This window comes from Lissotriton vulgaris, chromosome 3_2 (assembly GCF_964263255.1).
Source record: "Lissotriton vulgaris chromosome 3_2, aLisVul1.2, whole genome shotgun sequence".
NCBI lineage: Eukaryota > Metazoa > Chordata > Amphibia > Caudata > Salamandridae > Lissotriton > Lissotriton vulgaris.
The window spans coordinates 91,163,629-91,181,301 of NC_141690.1; the positions used below are offsets into that span (position 1 = coordinate 91,163,629).

At 43.8% G+C, this 17,673-nt stretch overlaps 1 protein-coding gene across 3 annotated transcripts in view; it reads right to left on the bottom strand.

Annotated features, from left to right (window-relative positions):
• SLIT2 (slit guidance ligand 2) overlaps positions 1–17,673 on the bottom strand; it is a 650,203-nt gene that overhangs the window by 28,249 nt on the left and 604,281 nt on the right. For all 3 annotated transcript variants that reach the window (XM_086964039.1, XM_086964038.1, XM_086964040.1), the window contains 3 exons: positions 12,577–12,817; positions 9,573–9,703; positions 4,392–4,546 (listed from right to left, as the gene is read on the bottom strand). In XM_086964039.1, the coding sequence (XP_086820165.1) occupies positions 4,392–4,546; positions 9,573–9,703; positions 12,577–12,817 (527 nt within the window). The remainder of the gene's footprint in view (positions 1–4,391; positions 4,547–9,572; positions 9,704–12,576; positions 12,818–17,673) is intronic.

A 17,673-nucleotide genomic window follows, 5' to 3' on the forward strand; every position in this document is an offset into this window, starting at 1 on the left:
TTTTTGTCTGCAGTATACGCATGGTCTCATGCTTGTTACTGGACTTACAGGGTTTTCTTTATCAGCAGAATGTGGCATATGTTGTACCCTGTTTTGAGTTGGTCTAGTGCTCCCTCTGATTGTTTTTATATTCCACACATCGGTGAGAGTAGTTTTCCCATTTATAGGTACACCTCCATAATTAGGGCACCCCTTTTCATGGTATTTAATTCCTTTGGAGCCCAAGATCACCATTGTGCCTTTGAATGTTTCCAGGGCGCGTGGCTGTCTTCTCCCGGGACATTTCTATCCCGATCGCCACTCCTTCTTAGACGTTTGTAAACAACTACGTCAGCTTCGTGTGGTTCACGAAGCGTCTCCGTCCGCGCATGCGCGTTTGCTGGATTTGCCGCGCATGCGCCCATCGGGGATAGCTGTGCGCATGCGCGGAGGATCAGCGTATGGCGCTAGCGTCTTACCGGACGCGAGGGGTGTTTCCCTCCGTATTTGGGCATTTACCGGCTTGCATTATTCAATCAAATTCTAACTAATTGGCTACAGGCAAGCATATATAAAGGCCCTAGCCCTTCAGCAGCTCACTTCATCGGAGCCGCGTTGAGGGAGGCAGGCGATTAGCTGTTGCTGTAACCGTGAGTTATGAGATCACCCTGGGAAGTAGTTTTACATTATAGTTTTTGCTCTCTGCTGATTAAATTCCTTTACTAAAACCCTGATATTGATCTCTTAGGTTTCTGAATAGAAAGGAAGGATTCCCCTTTATACGTTAATAGGCTCATGAAGTCCTGTATTTAGGAACCTAAAGTAAGATCTTTATGTCCTCATTGCTCTGCTCTCATTTCTTCTGAGCAGAGAGCTGTGTTGGTTTGCGTGTGTGTATGTGTGTAGTGTCCATTTTTTCCTTATTTTTGTTTCAGGTTCCAACTAATTTGTTTGGGAGCTATCTGATTTTTTCTTGAGAGAAGCATTATTCTTCTCCTTTATAAACAGTGATTTTGAGACCTGTATGTTTATCTATGATTTTGTCTTCACAGGTTCTTACGCCAATTGGGCGCAACTACACTCACTTACATATAAAACATTGTGAGGAACATTACACATTGTGGTAATTTTAATTTTCACTTTTACATCTTACATGTGAGTAAGGCGAGGATAAGTGCTTTTCACCCTTGTCCTGAAGAAGGGGGCTTTGACCTCCGAAACATGTTGACTTTTAACACAGTGGTTTGATACCCTAACACGTATCTTTTATAACCACGCCCTGCACTTTAATTTTAATAATACCAGCCGGGGATTTAATAAAGTTTTTTTCTTCCCACGTGCCAGGTATTTTTTAATTCACTTTTTTTCACCTCACCTCACTCACATCTTGGTATATAACACACACCCCCACACATAGTTCACTTCAAGTGCTCCTGCGTATTCGCGAGTCGCAGCACGCCGCATCCCGTAGAGGGGTGCGAAGGCCCCGATGATGAAGCATGACACCAAGGGGCCTGTTGGTGTGTGAGGGGCATTTAAACAACACTGTGTGTTCCCCATCACTCTAGGGATCACTATCACTTGAGTGGATTCCACTTTGTTTATGTATATGACTTGGGAGACTGAATCCACTGACTCTCTCTCTCCCCCCTCCTGTTAAAATTTGCCAAAGCTCACTGTGCCCGCCAGCATGATAGGCTCCATCTTTTTCTGAACCATGAGCAGAAACTTACAGGAAACAGCAATGGTAGTGTAAGTTGAACCTATTGAACAACACATAAGGACCTCAGTCTTTCCAGATGATGTTAAAGTACAATCTAGTTCAGAACATAACCTTAAGAAATGATCAATTTGCCACAATACAAAATTATAAAAGCAAATGACCAGTCAGAGGCCAGTGCTGTAAGTTGGCAGGTCAGTTTTTATCAGAGCACGGAAATACACGTGTCAAAGCAGCATGAGGATGTGCAAAAAAAACCTGGAGTTCATGTTCTACAAGAATGCCTACCAAATGCCAAGTGATCTAGTTACTGGTAGAATTACCCTCTTGACAACTGGTATAGGACCACTTCGTCTAAATCACAAAACCCATGCTGCAATGGTAAACCTTTGACAGTCCCCATATTACTAACAGGATGTGCCTCAGAGCAGATAGGACCATGCAAAGAGTCAACCATACCCAACATTTCAGCAAAAAGGCACACGAGATTGGGCAACCAGCCATAGAGGCTGACCAAACCTCGATTTTGGCAGACAATGAATTGCAGTCACGGATGTGCTAAGGACCAAAAGCTGGATATTGTTACCACCTATGGTTCTATCAAGGATCGTAAGCAGAGGATCTAATGCTCACTTTCTAATCACTTTGCCATAACTCAAAAGGAGGAGGAGGGAAACGATTTGGAACCTGGATTCAGGAATAAAGGACACCTGATGAAGGTTTGTCAATAAAAGAATTGCCTCAATCGAAACGGTTATACTGTCTGATATAGGATAGGCATTACTCTGATGCCCAGGTAGCATAACACACCTTACCCTCCTCTGTTGAACTACTGACAACCTGTTTTAAAAAAATATATGTTGCTTTCTGAAAACAGAACAACTTCTGCTCATTACAAAATGCAAGCCAAACCCCGTGCAACCATCCACTGAACATCACAACCACAAATACAGTTGCATGTTATCACCAAGGCACTGTCTTAGGCTAGCAGAAGGCCACAGGAAAAAGCATTTGTCAGCAAATGTCAGTAACAAGCCCAAATCTAAAGTGCAACCTGGGAACCGAAAGCTGGGACACTGCCACATAGTCCATTGCACATGTTGTTAATAAAAATGTAATTAATTTGCTGCTGTGTCATCTGAAACAGAAATGCGTGCATATTTTCATTCTAAAAAAAAAAAGAAACAATCTATTACAAATGCCGGGTAGCAAAGATCTTCCTTCAAGCGGGAATTTTCTCAGATGCAAAACCTTAGTTTGTACCATCCACTTGGCTCTCAGTGGCCACATGATGGAGGTCATGAAAAATTCAGCCAGGAGCTTGTAGGGGCTTTAAGTCAATTGCTGTATGGTAATGGAAACTCAGTGAGACATAGGGGCTGGGCTGAGAATATGTCTTGTAGGACTACACACCCTTGTGAAAAACCAAGGCAGTGGAATGTTCTCTGACGTCTGGAGGCTGAGCCTGACAGAGAGGTCATTGACAGCATTGTTGCCCTGGTCTTAAGCAACAGCATAATCAAGTGCACGATGGTGCAAAGAACATCTCATGAAAAAGGAGGCGGATATGGCACTAAAAGGGCATGGCAAGGCTAGACCTGTTCTTAGGAAGACACCAGCTGGGATAGCTACGTTCAGCAGTTAATTACTGGCTTGTACCACATCTGGCAAGAGCAGGAATGTTGCTTGAACCTGTTTAGCTGCTGTCAAATGCATACTCTTGAGCTAGGAAATGATTGCACCTATTACTTTAGCATTAAAGAACAATTTAGTTAAGCACTAAGCCCCCGAGGCAATGTGGAGGACACACATCGTCCTTTGGAATATTTGCATCCCTCCCTGTGGTCTCCATTTTTGGTCTTCTGCTGGAAGAGGTTATTACAAAAGGGAAGCTGTGGTGTTCTCAGTAGAGATTTCCACCTTTTCAGGGCCGTGTTATAACAGCTTACACGCACTCAGTGTAATTTTGTACCTTTGTTGTCTTTTCAGTGTCTCCCGGGCACACAACACTGCGCCATTTAAACAACTGGCACACATGCAAAAGTAAAACATGTAAAACATGCACAAATGTTTGATAACATAACCACTATTAGATTTAACATTTCTGTTACAAGAATCATACACACCCCAATGTTATCAAGTCATAGCATTGCTCTACATTCAACCTGGTGGACCTGCAAACATTAGTCCATACAATTATATCAAATGGCAATTCACTGATAGAGCAAACATGAGAATTAAATAAAGGGCTCGCTGACATTGGGAAATACTCTGTTTACCTTGGTTGGATGGTATACACTTACATATTACGCGCATGCCCAAAGGTGCACGGTGCTTGGGATTATGCACAAAAACTGTAGGGCAAGAACAATGCAATTGAAGGGGAAAGCCTTTTTATCATACTGAAGATAAACCCTGTTTTTAGTCATGATAAATAACAGGTGCTTTACACTTAGGACTGATTTTGATCATTGGGGTTTACATCCTACTTGAAAAAATGCTCTCTTCCTTAACAGCTCCTACTACATGAAAGAGGATTTCCTGCAAGATGACCTGCCATGAGCTTTCCTTTGTGTCCGCTGACCCAAACACTGCCCACTTACTACTTGCATCCCTGCGTAGACCTGTCAGACCATCCACAGCCAAAAAGAGAAAATCAAGAAGGCATGCTTTGATAGCAAAGATGTCTTACCCCCTATGTAGAGTGGTGAATCCACATTCAGCGTAGACTGCTTTGACAAGTTAGAGATTGTTTTGAGGCTCCCTCCATCAACCGACAGCGAAAGAGTCTGATCCAAGCTTAGTAGCTCAACTATGTGGAAATTTCCATCATTTATGGTCTCAACACTGCAACATAAAAGAGCAAGAATTTTCATTGTTAGTCTCTGGAAAGTGGTTACGCAGAATTTTGCCTTAAACGTGGTATTGAGACGTAATCACCCCAAATTATTTATTGCTCAAAAACACAATTTTTACAGCACCTGAATGAATACGGTATCTTGTTCTGCAGGCTGCTGCAGAAACTGGAGTGCAAAGAGGAAAAACAAATGTGCTTCGGCAGCAATGGAGGCGACTGTATGCCACTTCTCATACAAGGAATGCACAGAGGATTACAGGACTACATCCCCACCCACGCATTATGGCAGGAGCGACCAGTATGCTGGAGGAGCAGGGTGTAAGGGGGAGGGGCACTAGGGGTCGCAGGGAGGATAAAAAAAATAAAACCTTACCTGCAGCCGTCCCCGTCGCACTTTTCTGCTCCTCTTCAGGACAGCAGAGGCTCCCAGAATGCCCTGCAGCCAATCCTGAAGCTGCTCTTGTGCATGAGATCAGCTTCAGGGTTGGTCTGAGTGGCGTCCATTCACGCTCCAGGACAGACTGTGAGTCTGTGCCTGCTCTGTCCAACCCAGCTGCGTTGCTGGATTGGAGAGAGCTTTCACTGCGCATGATGGTTTGGTCAGCCAGAGACGCCCGGACAAACCATCACGCACAGTGATGGGAATGCAAAACCACTCCCCTCAGTGCCTGTCACTACCAGGCCCGACCCCCAAGACTTGGCAGGAAAGGAAAAATAAAACGAGTGTCATTTTTTTCCCTTTTCTGACAGTTTTGGGGGGAGACACTCCAGCACAGCGGATAAGCCACAGATGCATTATGGTTAAGAATGTGTTTCCTTATATTCTCTCATGTGCCACATAGGTTCAGTGTTGTGATGCCATCACTACCCCTATATGACTTATGGTAGCTGATGCTCATTAAATTACATGCATACGTCCACTACTCGATGACAGGTCAGCCAATAAATGGAAGTGGAGAAGTTTAGCTGATGGCTTGGCCCATATCCCCAAGAGATGAGGAAGTGAAATTCCTGGGCAAGGAAAATGCAGAACCATATTTTCAAAGAGGGGTTGTCCCTCCAAATAATCATTATAATAACTTGAATTTTTATAGCTCTTCATACATACATACATAATATTACCCAATAAAATGGAACTTGAATTACTGATCTAGGAAGGACGGAAGGCTTATTTGGGGGTAGTGGCATCTAACTTGCCGATTCGATCAGTGGTCACACCACATAAAGTGAGAAGGGAAGTGTTTTCTTTTTTACAGCATGTTCTATGACATGCGTTTAGATTGACTATTATCCTATAGGGTGGAAGAGCTTTAGCGCCCATAGCAAACTATTAAAACAACACAGCAATTCAGCAGCACACAGTGCACCACAAAAAGCACCACAATGCAACAGCACGCTAAAATACAACACATCACAATTTCCACACTCCACAAGACAACGAAATAGAACAATATTAAAACCTCTAGACAATACCACAAAACAACAATTCTACTAAACTACAATCAGATGCAAGTACCTCTTGCACAAAGTTCAGTTAGGACATTTGGTAGGAAATGTTGTCAAGAGTTCTGGTTCCATGGTTATATGACAGGAACAGCATAATATCACCTGGCCTTTTGGATTAAGCTCACACAATCATTCGGCTAATCAAGAACTTGGTGCTGGACTCAAGTCATCGTGTGCCATAGCTGACCACAAGGAGGAGCGTGGCCTCTCAGTATACCTTTACTGTTCAGGGGTTAGCAGTGGCCAGGCCTTTGGCCATAGACTGAAGTAGTCTGAAGTAGTGTGGCTCACTGGTTAGAGGCGGCAGACCTGAGAGCAGAGGATGGCCCGGGACCAGGGTTCGATTCCCGGCGCGGCAGGTTTCTGGACCAGGGTCAGCTGACTCGATAATTCTCTCGCCTCGGTGCCCACTCTGATCAGTGATCACACTCGGCAACTCTGGGCATTAGCTTGCCTCATCTTCACTAACGGCCCCACCAGACCGCCGGGGATGCCTGGTCTCACCCTGGAGATACCCATTAAGGGACCATCTCTCAGGGAAGCCAGGAAGGGTTTTGCAGCGGTCGAAGCGCCTTGGGAGCCTACGGGTAAGTAGTGCGCTATATAAATGCCAATACAAATTCCCATACTGGTCTGAATCACTGAGGTCAGTCAGCATAGAGGATTCTTTCCTGACTCACTGAGAGTTTCATGAATGAAAACCAGGCTCACAGCAACCTGAATACAGTGGCCTTTGCAGTAAAGGGGATGATCAGGGGTGATCAGTGGCATACAAGGGCAAGGTGGAAGAGATACCTCAGTACTTATAGAGCTTATCATGGCAACCACCTTCTTGAGCTACAGATAAACTGGGGTGACCAAAGCATAGTGCATCTCGTCCTCTGACAGAAATTAGGGGTTCCAGTCACAACACACTACAGTAGGCAACCTCCTTAAAGTGGGGTGCAGGTAGAAAGATCTGAACCCCACAACTATATAATCAGCTTCCAACAACCACACCATCTCATGCTCAGGGGACAGTAGTCAACCATGCTAGGAGCATAACATTATTGAACTTTTTCTCTAACAATGTCAAACACTCTGCTGTTGAGACACTCACTAGACCATACAGAGCATTTGCTTGTATGGGGACTCAGGAGGAAAGTCTGCTCTACGTGAAACATACCTGATACCGGTAGATCAGAAATGATTGATTTAAAACCAGGGTATCAGTGTGCCACTGCACGGTGGGCATTTTTTGGGATAAATGCATTTTACAGTGCAGTCATAATCTGAGGTTAGGATCCATCCATTTTGAGGAAACATCTCGGTACAGTCATGCATGAAAATATTCTATGATTCCTGCATTCAACACGATCTGTACGTATACAATGAAAGTTAAGGGGAGAAAAACAGGGAGGAATACCTATTACGAGCTTAAAGACTATTTAAAGGAGGTGGCCACTGATGTGCACATTCCTCATATGACTAGTGACACAGCTGTGTTTATTTCAGATAACAATATAGCATGGTCCTCAACACGTTGCCCTTTTCAACACTCCTCTTTGCTTACAGGAACATTATTCACAATCAGCTCACACAAATTAATAAAGATAAAAAACATCTTATATTGCTGTTCTAGGGAGTCATAGATTTCTGACTTTGCAGGTTACAATAATCTAAATGATGTGTTGTGACTGTAAATTGAGGCTGTGTAATAGTGGTCTGAAAGCAGCCCATCACTATACCCGTCCTCACAGCTCTGGCAGGGAAGGGCTGCTAAAGGGCGGGAACTGCATTTCATCTTTTAATGATTGTGTTTCTAGCATTTTGGCCGCAGGAGATCTGAAGTCATCAGGCTTTCTGTACCAAAGTAAATACTCATGATGGTTGTCTAAATACTAAATCTGGAGCATGTTCCCTGGTGTGGGGAAGGCAAATAGTTCTAAAACTGTTTTTCTTTTTTAAACTTGGTGCTCTAGATACAAAAGTCAAAGCTGGAGCCAGGATGGAGAACCTATAGCAGATAAGTAAACATGGTGGGAACAAGTTCATCTACGATACAACTTTTATGCTACAGCTTATTTAAATATTTATGTGCCAACCATCGACAAAAGGTGGTAAGGCACCAGGTGTATGCAACCACGGCAAATTGTATAATATTACTAGATCTTCCTCTTTGAGCTCTCATCAACCTATCTCTTTCCTACATTACTCACACGGGGCAGCACATATGCTCATCAAAAACAGTTCCCCATCCACTACATACAGGTTAGTGATGTTTATGTTAACACAAGGCGTATCCCTCCAGATCTACTGTTCATTTCCTCCGTTCCATAAATATTTCATGGTCTTTGACCAAACTCTTCGCCCATTCCACCATGACTGGGTCCTAACACAGGCAAGAGGAAGCCAGGCTAGAGGTGTATGTAAAAAGTATTATGTGCTTCTATATATGTTACCTATCAGAGCACTAAACTGAAAGGAATTGCTCTCCCTGTTACAGTGAGAAAGATGTAAAGAGTGACCCAGGAAATGGTTATAGAGTAAGCATGCTTACAACAGACACAAGAGCCTTTTCGAGAAAAAAAAAAGACAAAGTAATGAAAGCAACCAACAAGTATTCTTTTCACATTTATTTAAAGGAAAAATATTGGAACGATGTTAATAAAAAAACTAAATGTAACACAAAAGGTTATTAAAAGTATTATTTATGACTTTTGGCTATCATGGCTACTAGACTGACACTGCTTTCAAAGATGCTGTTATTGATAACTTCATGAAAGTCGATCTCGCAAAAAATTGAGAAGAGACACTACAACACTTATTATTTCATTACATTCAAGTGTTCTGAAGTTTATTACCCCATCAGTTCCTTGATCACTAGCAAATTTGTGCTTTTTGTGGATGTGCTGAAGTTTACACATTTCAGTGTAAAACATTTACGAATTATCTCGTAACAATGAACTCAGGCAGCGAATACCCTTTATCACCATTAAGGTTAATGTTGTAGGTTAATGTTGGGGTAGAGGTTTAAAAAGTTTAAGAATGTGTATGGGTTTAGGAATTTATGAAGGTTAATTTTAGGTTTGCATTGATGTACGGGTCATGGAAATGGATGGAAAGGTTGATGAATAGGGGCTAGGAAGAAAGAGAAAGTGTGGGTTACGGAGAGGTACAAGGTAACAAGCAAGAAAGGGGAAGGGTGGCTTGGAAGACCATTACAATAGGAGTTGAGGTTAGGTTAAGGATTTGATCTCATGTGAGTTAGGAAGAGGATGACAAAACACCATTTTTGTTGCAGAGGAGGTCGTCTGTGATGTCTTATATTTCATACTGGATATCATCAATTATGCTATTTAAACTTTCAAATTTGACATATTTCTATGTGAATTTACATTTGTAACTGTGCAGGGACTTACAGATGTGTAGCCCATAAATGGGAGCTGATAGTGCTAGCTAAACAGCAATTCATATAATATTTTTTTTATTGTAATGAAATTAAGCCAATACAGCTTTTAAGATCCTCACCTGTAAATGGCAGATGCTGGATACACTCCAGTGTCATAGCTGACACGCACACGCCCACGATACAGCTCAACTGCGATGTGATCCTTGTCCCCTTTATAAATAAGAACTCCACTGTCTTCATCAGTGGCAACCTAAAGAGAAGAAAATCATATAGAGAATGGTAGCAAATGCATTCTGAAGAGACAAACCCAAAATTATGAAATTTATAAAATATCAATCAACTTGAGGACCCAGGCAGCACATTGCATGAAATGGAACTACATGTTGACACAGCCAATGTCTGACTAAGGCCTTGTAAGTGGCACCGTTGTACCTGAAATGTAGATCCAGTTAATATATCACAGCATGAAAGCATGGCTTCTCGTGGCAGAAATTATAGCTAAATCTACGAGAAATTGTTCACTAGGGACTTGTTTCAAAATTCATTTTAAGGCATCACATGTTGCACACAAAAAACTAATGGTTGGCCATAAATATTGGTAGAAGCCTCTCAATCATCACAGTTTTAAAAAAGAAGTCTTTATATTGCGTACTTAGAGTGACAGACACATGCTCAGATAAAACAAATAATAATGACAAAAAATGTGTATATACAAAGAGACATACAACCAAACAGAAAAGAATGGGAGCTGGTTATCACATTAAATCTGTGCCCACAGCATCTTGGTAATTTAATCTAAAAGGGTCTCAGTCTGTTTGCTGCGGTGTTGACGATATTTCGGCCTTGCATACAATTTTAAGGTCATCCTCTGGACTGGTGTAATGATGGGATATCTGGTATTGAAAAGTTAGTATTTGAATAAAGAACTCTGGGGCTACTGCCAAATGCTTGATTTGAGTACACATATGATAGGACGAGAATTGCCCCTTAAATTATAAACCCAATCTATCACAATGTTGAAAGTGATACAAAGGTGCCATACACCTCTGTAAGCAGACAGGCTACTCACTATTTCGCTTGAGGATTAAGCCAAGCCGTAAAAGGATTAAGCTGGCTTAATAATGTTTTTCATGGAAGTGCTAATTGTAAGCCTTAGTGAGAAACATCAGGAAATATTACTTATAGTAATACCTATCAAATAGGTAGTTCTTGGTTAGAGCTATATCATGGACGGACGTGCTAAAAGCTGGTAGGCACTCTGGTAGGGAGCGGTCTTGTGTTCAAAATATTTTTTGTGTGCCTATGAGGGGACTGCAAACACCTATCTGCTCAATGCATTTTTTATGATAAAAGGATTTCGTTTTAAAAACCTATTGCTGATTGAGAAGCTAGTACCACTATTTATAACCAAAAAGTGGCTTATGTGCTGCCTTGAAAATGATGATGAATTTTGAAATAAGTCCCTAGTGAGCAACTATTCTTAATTACTGTATTTGCCCAGGTTCCTGCTGGGCTTATTGGGTAGCTCCTGTACTGTTTAGATCATTTTCCTGAATATCTGAAGCTTAAAGTGGCTTGGAATAAAGTTCATGTGTCTAATTCCTTGAGGTTTTCAACCACTTGAGTGACAGGAGTAATCTCCCCGAACTATATTGAATTTTTGGTAGGCCATATCCATAAGTGATAGTTAATAGGAATAAAGTGAGGTGGTTGTCACTCAACATATGCTTGTTGCTTAGATTGATTGGAAGGCTTACATATGGACCTTGTTTTGAGGATGTTAAACAGCTTTCAATCTTAATGGCCTCTTCTGTGTAATTGTTTTTCTTTTGTGCTGATACTACATTCTAGTATACTTCAAAGTGAGCACCACTGATGGGATTGTCTTCAATGTTTCCAGAATTACTCCAGCATCTTGGTAGTGAGCAGGCTCGTTTTTAGCAATGCCAATTTAAGGTGGAACCACTTGCAGCCTACATGTTTATAAGGTAACAGTGCGCCAGTCAGCAGGGTTTTTGAATCTATGGTGGACTTTATGATAACCGCTTAATTATATATCAGCTGAGTTAGAAGCTGGAGGTTTGGCTACTTCCTACTCATTATTCTCAAAATGTATGTAGTCTAACGTCTTGCAAGTGTATAACCCTTACGTGATTAATGTTTAAGGCGTTGTAGGGCATATACACAGATGTATCAAATGAGTTGGTGGACAAGTCCATGTATGGTAAATGGTTATGAGAGGATCCTATGGTATGTCATGATAGAAAACTGCATTGGATATTTATTTCTTGCTACACATTGGTGCAGGATTGATCATAGAAATCCAAGAAGGCCCATAACAACCAAGAATAACTTCTGTGTGTGTGGTTCTTACATGAGGAGGTTGCATGCAATATAAGGATGTTTTTGTTTTATACAAGCCACATTTCAATTGATTTCCAGGAGAGAAAGAAACAATGAACATCACTGATGCACAATTGGCTTAATGTGGCTTTTGTAGAGTGAAAACAGAAATATATATACATACTCCATTACTACTAATGCATAAGTGTTAGACAATGCTGGTGGGAACTGAATACGTTTCACAAAGGTGATATTTTTGGGTTGAGTGCTAGACTTAGTGGCCACAAGGAATGACTCCAACAGGGCCGGACTGAGAATGCAAACGAGCCCTGGCAATTAAGTAGGACAGGCAGGGGAGGGGGGGTCTGGTGGTAAACACTGCTCCTGCTTTTGTTACAGGGGGGCCAATATTGCAGCACTGCTGCAAAACCGGCCCGAGAAAAACGAAAATGGCCCCCACCATTCCAAAACCGGCTCCCACCCTTCCGGCCCACCGGGCAAAAAAACCCGGTGCCCGCTACGGCAAACAGGACTCCACACAGGTGAGCCAAATAAAGCTGAGAACCCAAATAGACGGGAATGTTACACATGGGCGGAGGGGGTGTTAGTTCTTCACTACTATTTCTTACCAACTGTATACAAATGTTTTATGCATGGGTCGAATCAAAGAATCTTTTGTGTGACTAGTTCATCACCCAAGTCCCCAACAATTAAATCAGACTCTTCCTATCGCTAGGACTAGACATGAAAACATGACGATTTGTAAATGCAAGTCATTACCTGGAGGGTGATATTTGTCTGAGGCCGTAGCTTGGCAGAAGGAATTTGCAAATACGATTCTTTGTTCACAAAATTCACACTGACGAGTTTTTCACATTTTCCTCCCTGGAAGCCCGATAAGCACTGGCAAACGGGCTCATTTCCTTTCACAATACACTGGGCTCCATTCTGGCATTCATAATTGTCACAGGGGCTGGTACGTGGTAGGACCATTGGTGGAGATAACTCACAAAACAGTCCGCTATAAGAAAACAAAAGAGAAAATATTTAATTAAAAAGATATACCCAACAAATACGTTTTATTGGGAGAAAAAGATATTGCCAGGTAAAGTGCTACAATTGTTTGGAAAGTGTCAAAACATAAATACAACACTTTAGCAATAGTAAGAATTGTAGTATTGCCTGAAATCTGGAGAATAAGATTTCTAACTGCTCCGTTTTGTTTTATTTATTACAACATGTTAGTAATCTGCCTAAATTATCAAAAACACAGTTTTCCTAAAATAACTCCTTTATCTGCAGACTTCTAAATTCTTGAGATAATTGTAAATTGCACATGCGGATTTCAAAGTAAACATGCACATATGGACAACCAGACACTAGGGACACGATTTACAAAGGTAAACTTACACTTTTGGGTAAATTTACTATTTTTGCAATTTCCAAAGGAATTTTCCAAGTAGTGTCTTTACTACCGCCTGTTTTTTTATGTGCGGAGTCTCCTCAAAAGTAAAGATACTACTTGTAACACCTTTGTGAATTGCAAAAAATTGTTACCTTACACTAAAGTGTATGTTTAGCTTTGCGAATCAGGCCGTAGGTTTGAAAAGGCTCTCAAAATATATAGTCTGCTAAAATTTTACAGGTTATACGTATATCACCTAATGAGGAAGAAGTAGTACAGTCTTCTAATGCCTACTTGATGGTTTTGGTGGCACTTATGAACCAATCATCATGATCCCTTTTTGGCATTCCATGACTTTCATTTACCAGAAAGTGAAGTGTATAGCCATTTTTAGGGTCGAGCCTGTGACAGCATGTGCTCAGTTGGACTGCAAATGTTTCTAGCCGACTCCTTCTAGCATTGTGCGAGTTAAGTTAGCATTTGCGGCGCCATTTTGTCTTTGGCCGCCATATTGTACTATGATAGAAAATAAGCTTCTTTTTCATGAACTGTCTGCCTCAGCGAAAAGCTGTTGCCCAGTTACTTCTTATCGTATTCACGGTTGAATCCTAATGCACTAATGAATAGCTTATTCTGTCTTCGCATAGCTTTCCTCTCTCGTAGCCCTAATCCCACACTTGAGAGCATTGAGCTTGAACAAGACAACCTTGAAAATGTGATAACATGTACCCGTTCTGCAGGTGGTAGCTCATCCTTCTGTGCTACGTTTGTTCATCAGTGCCCGAGTTGGAAAATTCCAGTCTGGGCGGGTCTTTAGGGGTGTTGGAAATGCATAATATGTTTTATCAAGTGTTCTGGAGTCAGTCCCCTCTGGATCATCTAAGGAGGCTAGTCTGACTGGACTCCGCTCGAGAGCACTTACTAATAAGTACCTTGGTTTGTATTCTCTACTGTTTCACCAACTCTTCATTTCTTGTGGGAGGCTGAGAGGTGGTTGTGAGTGATGCGGGTGGCCCAATTTGGGTCACTTCCTTCAGCTCGCTCGCTATGCCACACACCTCGCCACTCTGCTCTATACTACAAACTTTTAGCTATACTGAAAACCAGCCACACTTGTGTACAACATGGCTAAAAGACATTAACAAAGCTAATAGCTCTTGCATAGGCGAGACCTTTTGGCTTTGCCAATGCTTGTTACTTTATGTAACCAATGACTCATAAAAGTAAGACTTTGGTGGTGACATTGAGTACTAAGTTTCACTTTCACGTGCTGCATATTTTAGCACTCAAGTATATATTGTGGTTTAACTACATATCGTGAAATACAACATATACCAAAACTCTCCTCTTAGCTCCAAAACTGTCCTTTAGGAACTAAAAATAGCAAAGATGTATCCAAGGCCAGCAAGCAAAGTTAAATACATTTCGTGAAGCGCAATCTACTCCCACAATGACACTTGGAAGACTGACTGGGGAACGTGCAGCTGAGACGCCCTCCCACTAACTATTTACAGCGCTCACTATCCCAGAAGCGCTGTGACCCCTCGTTGCTTCTGCCCTGAGTGGTCGCTCCCCTGCCTCTCCACCTGAAGCGGTATCGTTTAGCTGCATTGCGTGATTGTACCCGGCCTAGAACGGCTAAACTATTTGCATTGAACTCGCCTGCTTTGCTTTGAACTCGCCTGCTTGCCGGTATCGTGTAGTGCGCTGCATTGTCTGATATCTCGAAGTGCGCTGCATTGTGTGTTTGTGACATATTTCGACCTGTGCATTTTCATTTCATTGTAGAACAGCTAATTAAGTATTTTAACTGCACCTCGCACCATTGTTGCTCTGACATAGACTTCACTGCGCGATACCCCCGGCGCCCTGCTCGACTCCCCCCTCCATTTTAGATCTGGTGTTGTTGTGCTCCGTGCTGACCTGAGCCCGCCCCGCCTCCCAGCTGAGACGCCCTCGCCCCTCCCCCTCCACTATCCATATATGACAGTTGTTCCCGCGCGCAGCGTTCACGCGCAGCGACCGCGCCCAACCCGCGCCGAAGGTGCGCCAAAGGTAAGCCCGTCTACGCCCGTCCGCGCCTGGACCGCGCCCAGCGCCAGACCCCCTGCCCCTCGCGCTGCCCAGCCCCCCCGCATTACCTATGATGCCGCCACCCTCCTAGCCCTTAACCCCGGTCGCGCTCCCAACTGCGTCCAAGCCGCTCCCGGACACACCCATGGACCTTTCTCCTGCTACTCCTGCAAATTCAGCGGCACCGACAACATCTCTGATACGACTACACCACAGATTCCCGGCCCCAACCACCTACAATGCATCCTTCTCAACACCCGCTCGGTGCACAGACACGCCATTGACCTATGGAACCTTCTAGACACCTTCTCTCCAGACGTCGCCTTCCTTACGGAAACATGGATGAACGCTTCCTCCGCCCCAGACATCACCATTGCCATCCCTGAAGATTATAAGATCACACGCAAAGACCGTACCGGACACACAGGAGGAGGAATCGCTATCGTCCACAAGAAATCTATCCGCATCTCAACCAGCTCTGACACCAACCTCGCCAACTCCGAACACCTTCACTTCCAGATCCACATCGACCCCAAAACCACTCTCAGAGGCACTCTCCTCTACAGACCACCAGGACCCCGCGCAAAATTCAGTGAAGTCATCACGGACTTCATCTCTCCACACGCGCTCCCCTCCAAAGACTACATCCTTCTGGGAGACCTCAACTTTCACCTTGAAAAGATAAACGACCACAACACCGCCACCCTCGTGGACAACCTCGCCAACCTTGGACTTAAACAACTAGTCACTTCCCCCACCCAAATCGCAGGCCACACACTCGACCCCATCTTCACTTCCAGCAATCATGTCTCCTTCAGCCACACTACGGACCTCCTATGGACCGACCACAGCTGCGTTCACTTCACCTACAACAAACCGAAACCCATCAACCACCCCCAACATACCCTGCAAAGAAACTGGAAGAAAATCACCACGGAACAAATCTCCGCATCGCTCCTTCGAAACTCCCCAGCCCTCTCTTCTAACGCCAACGAAGCCGCAGCCAACCTCACCCTATGGCTATCCAACACCGCCGACATCCTAGCACCACTGAAAAAACGTCAAAGCAAACCCGGCAGCAAGAAGGCCTCTTGGTTCAACGATGATCTTAAGAAATCCAAGAAACTCTGCCGCTCCCTTGAAAAAACCTGGAAAAAAGACCCATCCACCAGCACCAAGGACGCCTTCAAAAGCGCCACCTGCACTCACCACCAACTGATCCGAAAAGCCAAGAAATCAGCATTCAAGGATCGACTTGACAACAACGCCCACAACAGCAAGGAACTTTTCAACATCGTCAAGGAATTTTCCAACCCCTCGGCCAACTCCAACGACATCACCCCCTCTCAAACCCTCTGCGACTCCCTAGCCTCCTTTTTCCACAACAAGATTGCAGACATCCACAACAGCTTTGACAACCAACCCGGAAACCAACCCACCCTACCATCTGTTGACCATCTTCCCCCCGTAAACACCCTTAACGCCTGGAACCCAATCTCCACTGAGGAAACCATCCGCCTGATGAATTCCATCCACTCTGGATCCCCCACAGACCCATGCCCTCACCACATCTTCAACAAAGCAGACTCCGTCATAGCACCGCACCTCCGAGACGTCATCAACTGCTCCTTGATATCCGCGACCTTCCCAGAAGACTGGAAACACGCTGAACTCACCGCCCTTCTGAAAAAACCAACAGCGGACCCCACCGAACTCAAAAATTACCGCCCCATCTCGCTTCTTCCATTCCCGGCCAAAGTCATCGAGAAAGCCGTCAACAACCAGCTCGCCGCTTTCCTCGAAGCCAACAAATCACTCGACCCCTCACAATCTGGCTTCCGAGCAAAACACAGCACTGAGACCGCCCTCATCGCAGCAACAGACGACATTCGAACTCTACTGGACAATGGAGACACAGTCGCCCTCATCCTCCTCGACCTCTCTGCAGCATTCGACACAGTCTGCCACAGCACCCTTCTACAACGCCTCAATAACATCGGAATCCAAGGAAAAGCACTTGAATGGATCACCTCGTTCCTCACCGGAAGAACCCAGAGAGTCCGCCTACCACCATTCAAGTCCGAGGCCTCTGAAGTCATCTGCGGCGTGCCTCAAGGATCATCACTCAGCCCCACCCTCTTCAACGTATACATGAGCCCCCTCGCGGCCATCGCCCGCCAACACAACCTCAACATCATCTCTTACGCGGACGACACTCAACTGATCCTTTCTCTCACCAAGGACCCCAGCACCGCCAAAACTAACCTACACGAAGGAATGAAAGAAGTCGCCGAATGGATGAAACAAAGCCGTCTGAAACTGAACTCAGATAAAACAGAAGTCCTCATCTTAGGCACATCCCCCTCTGCTTGGGACGACTCCTGGTGGCCGGAAGTCCT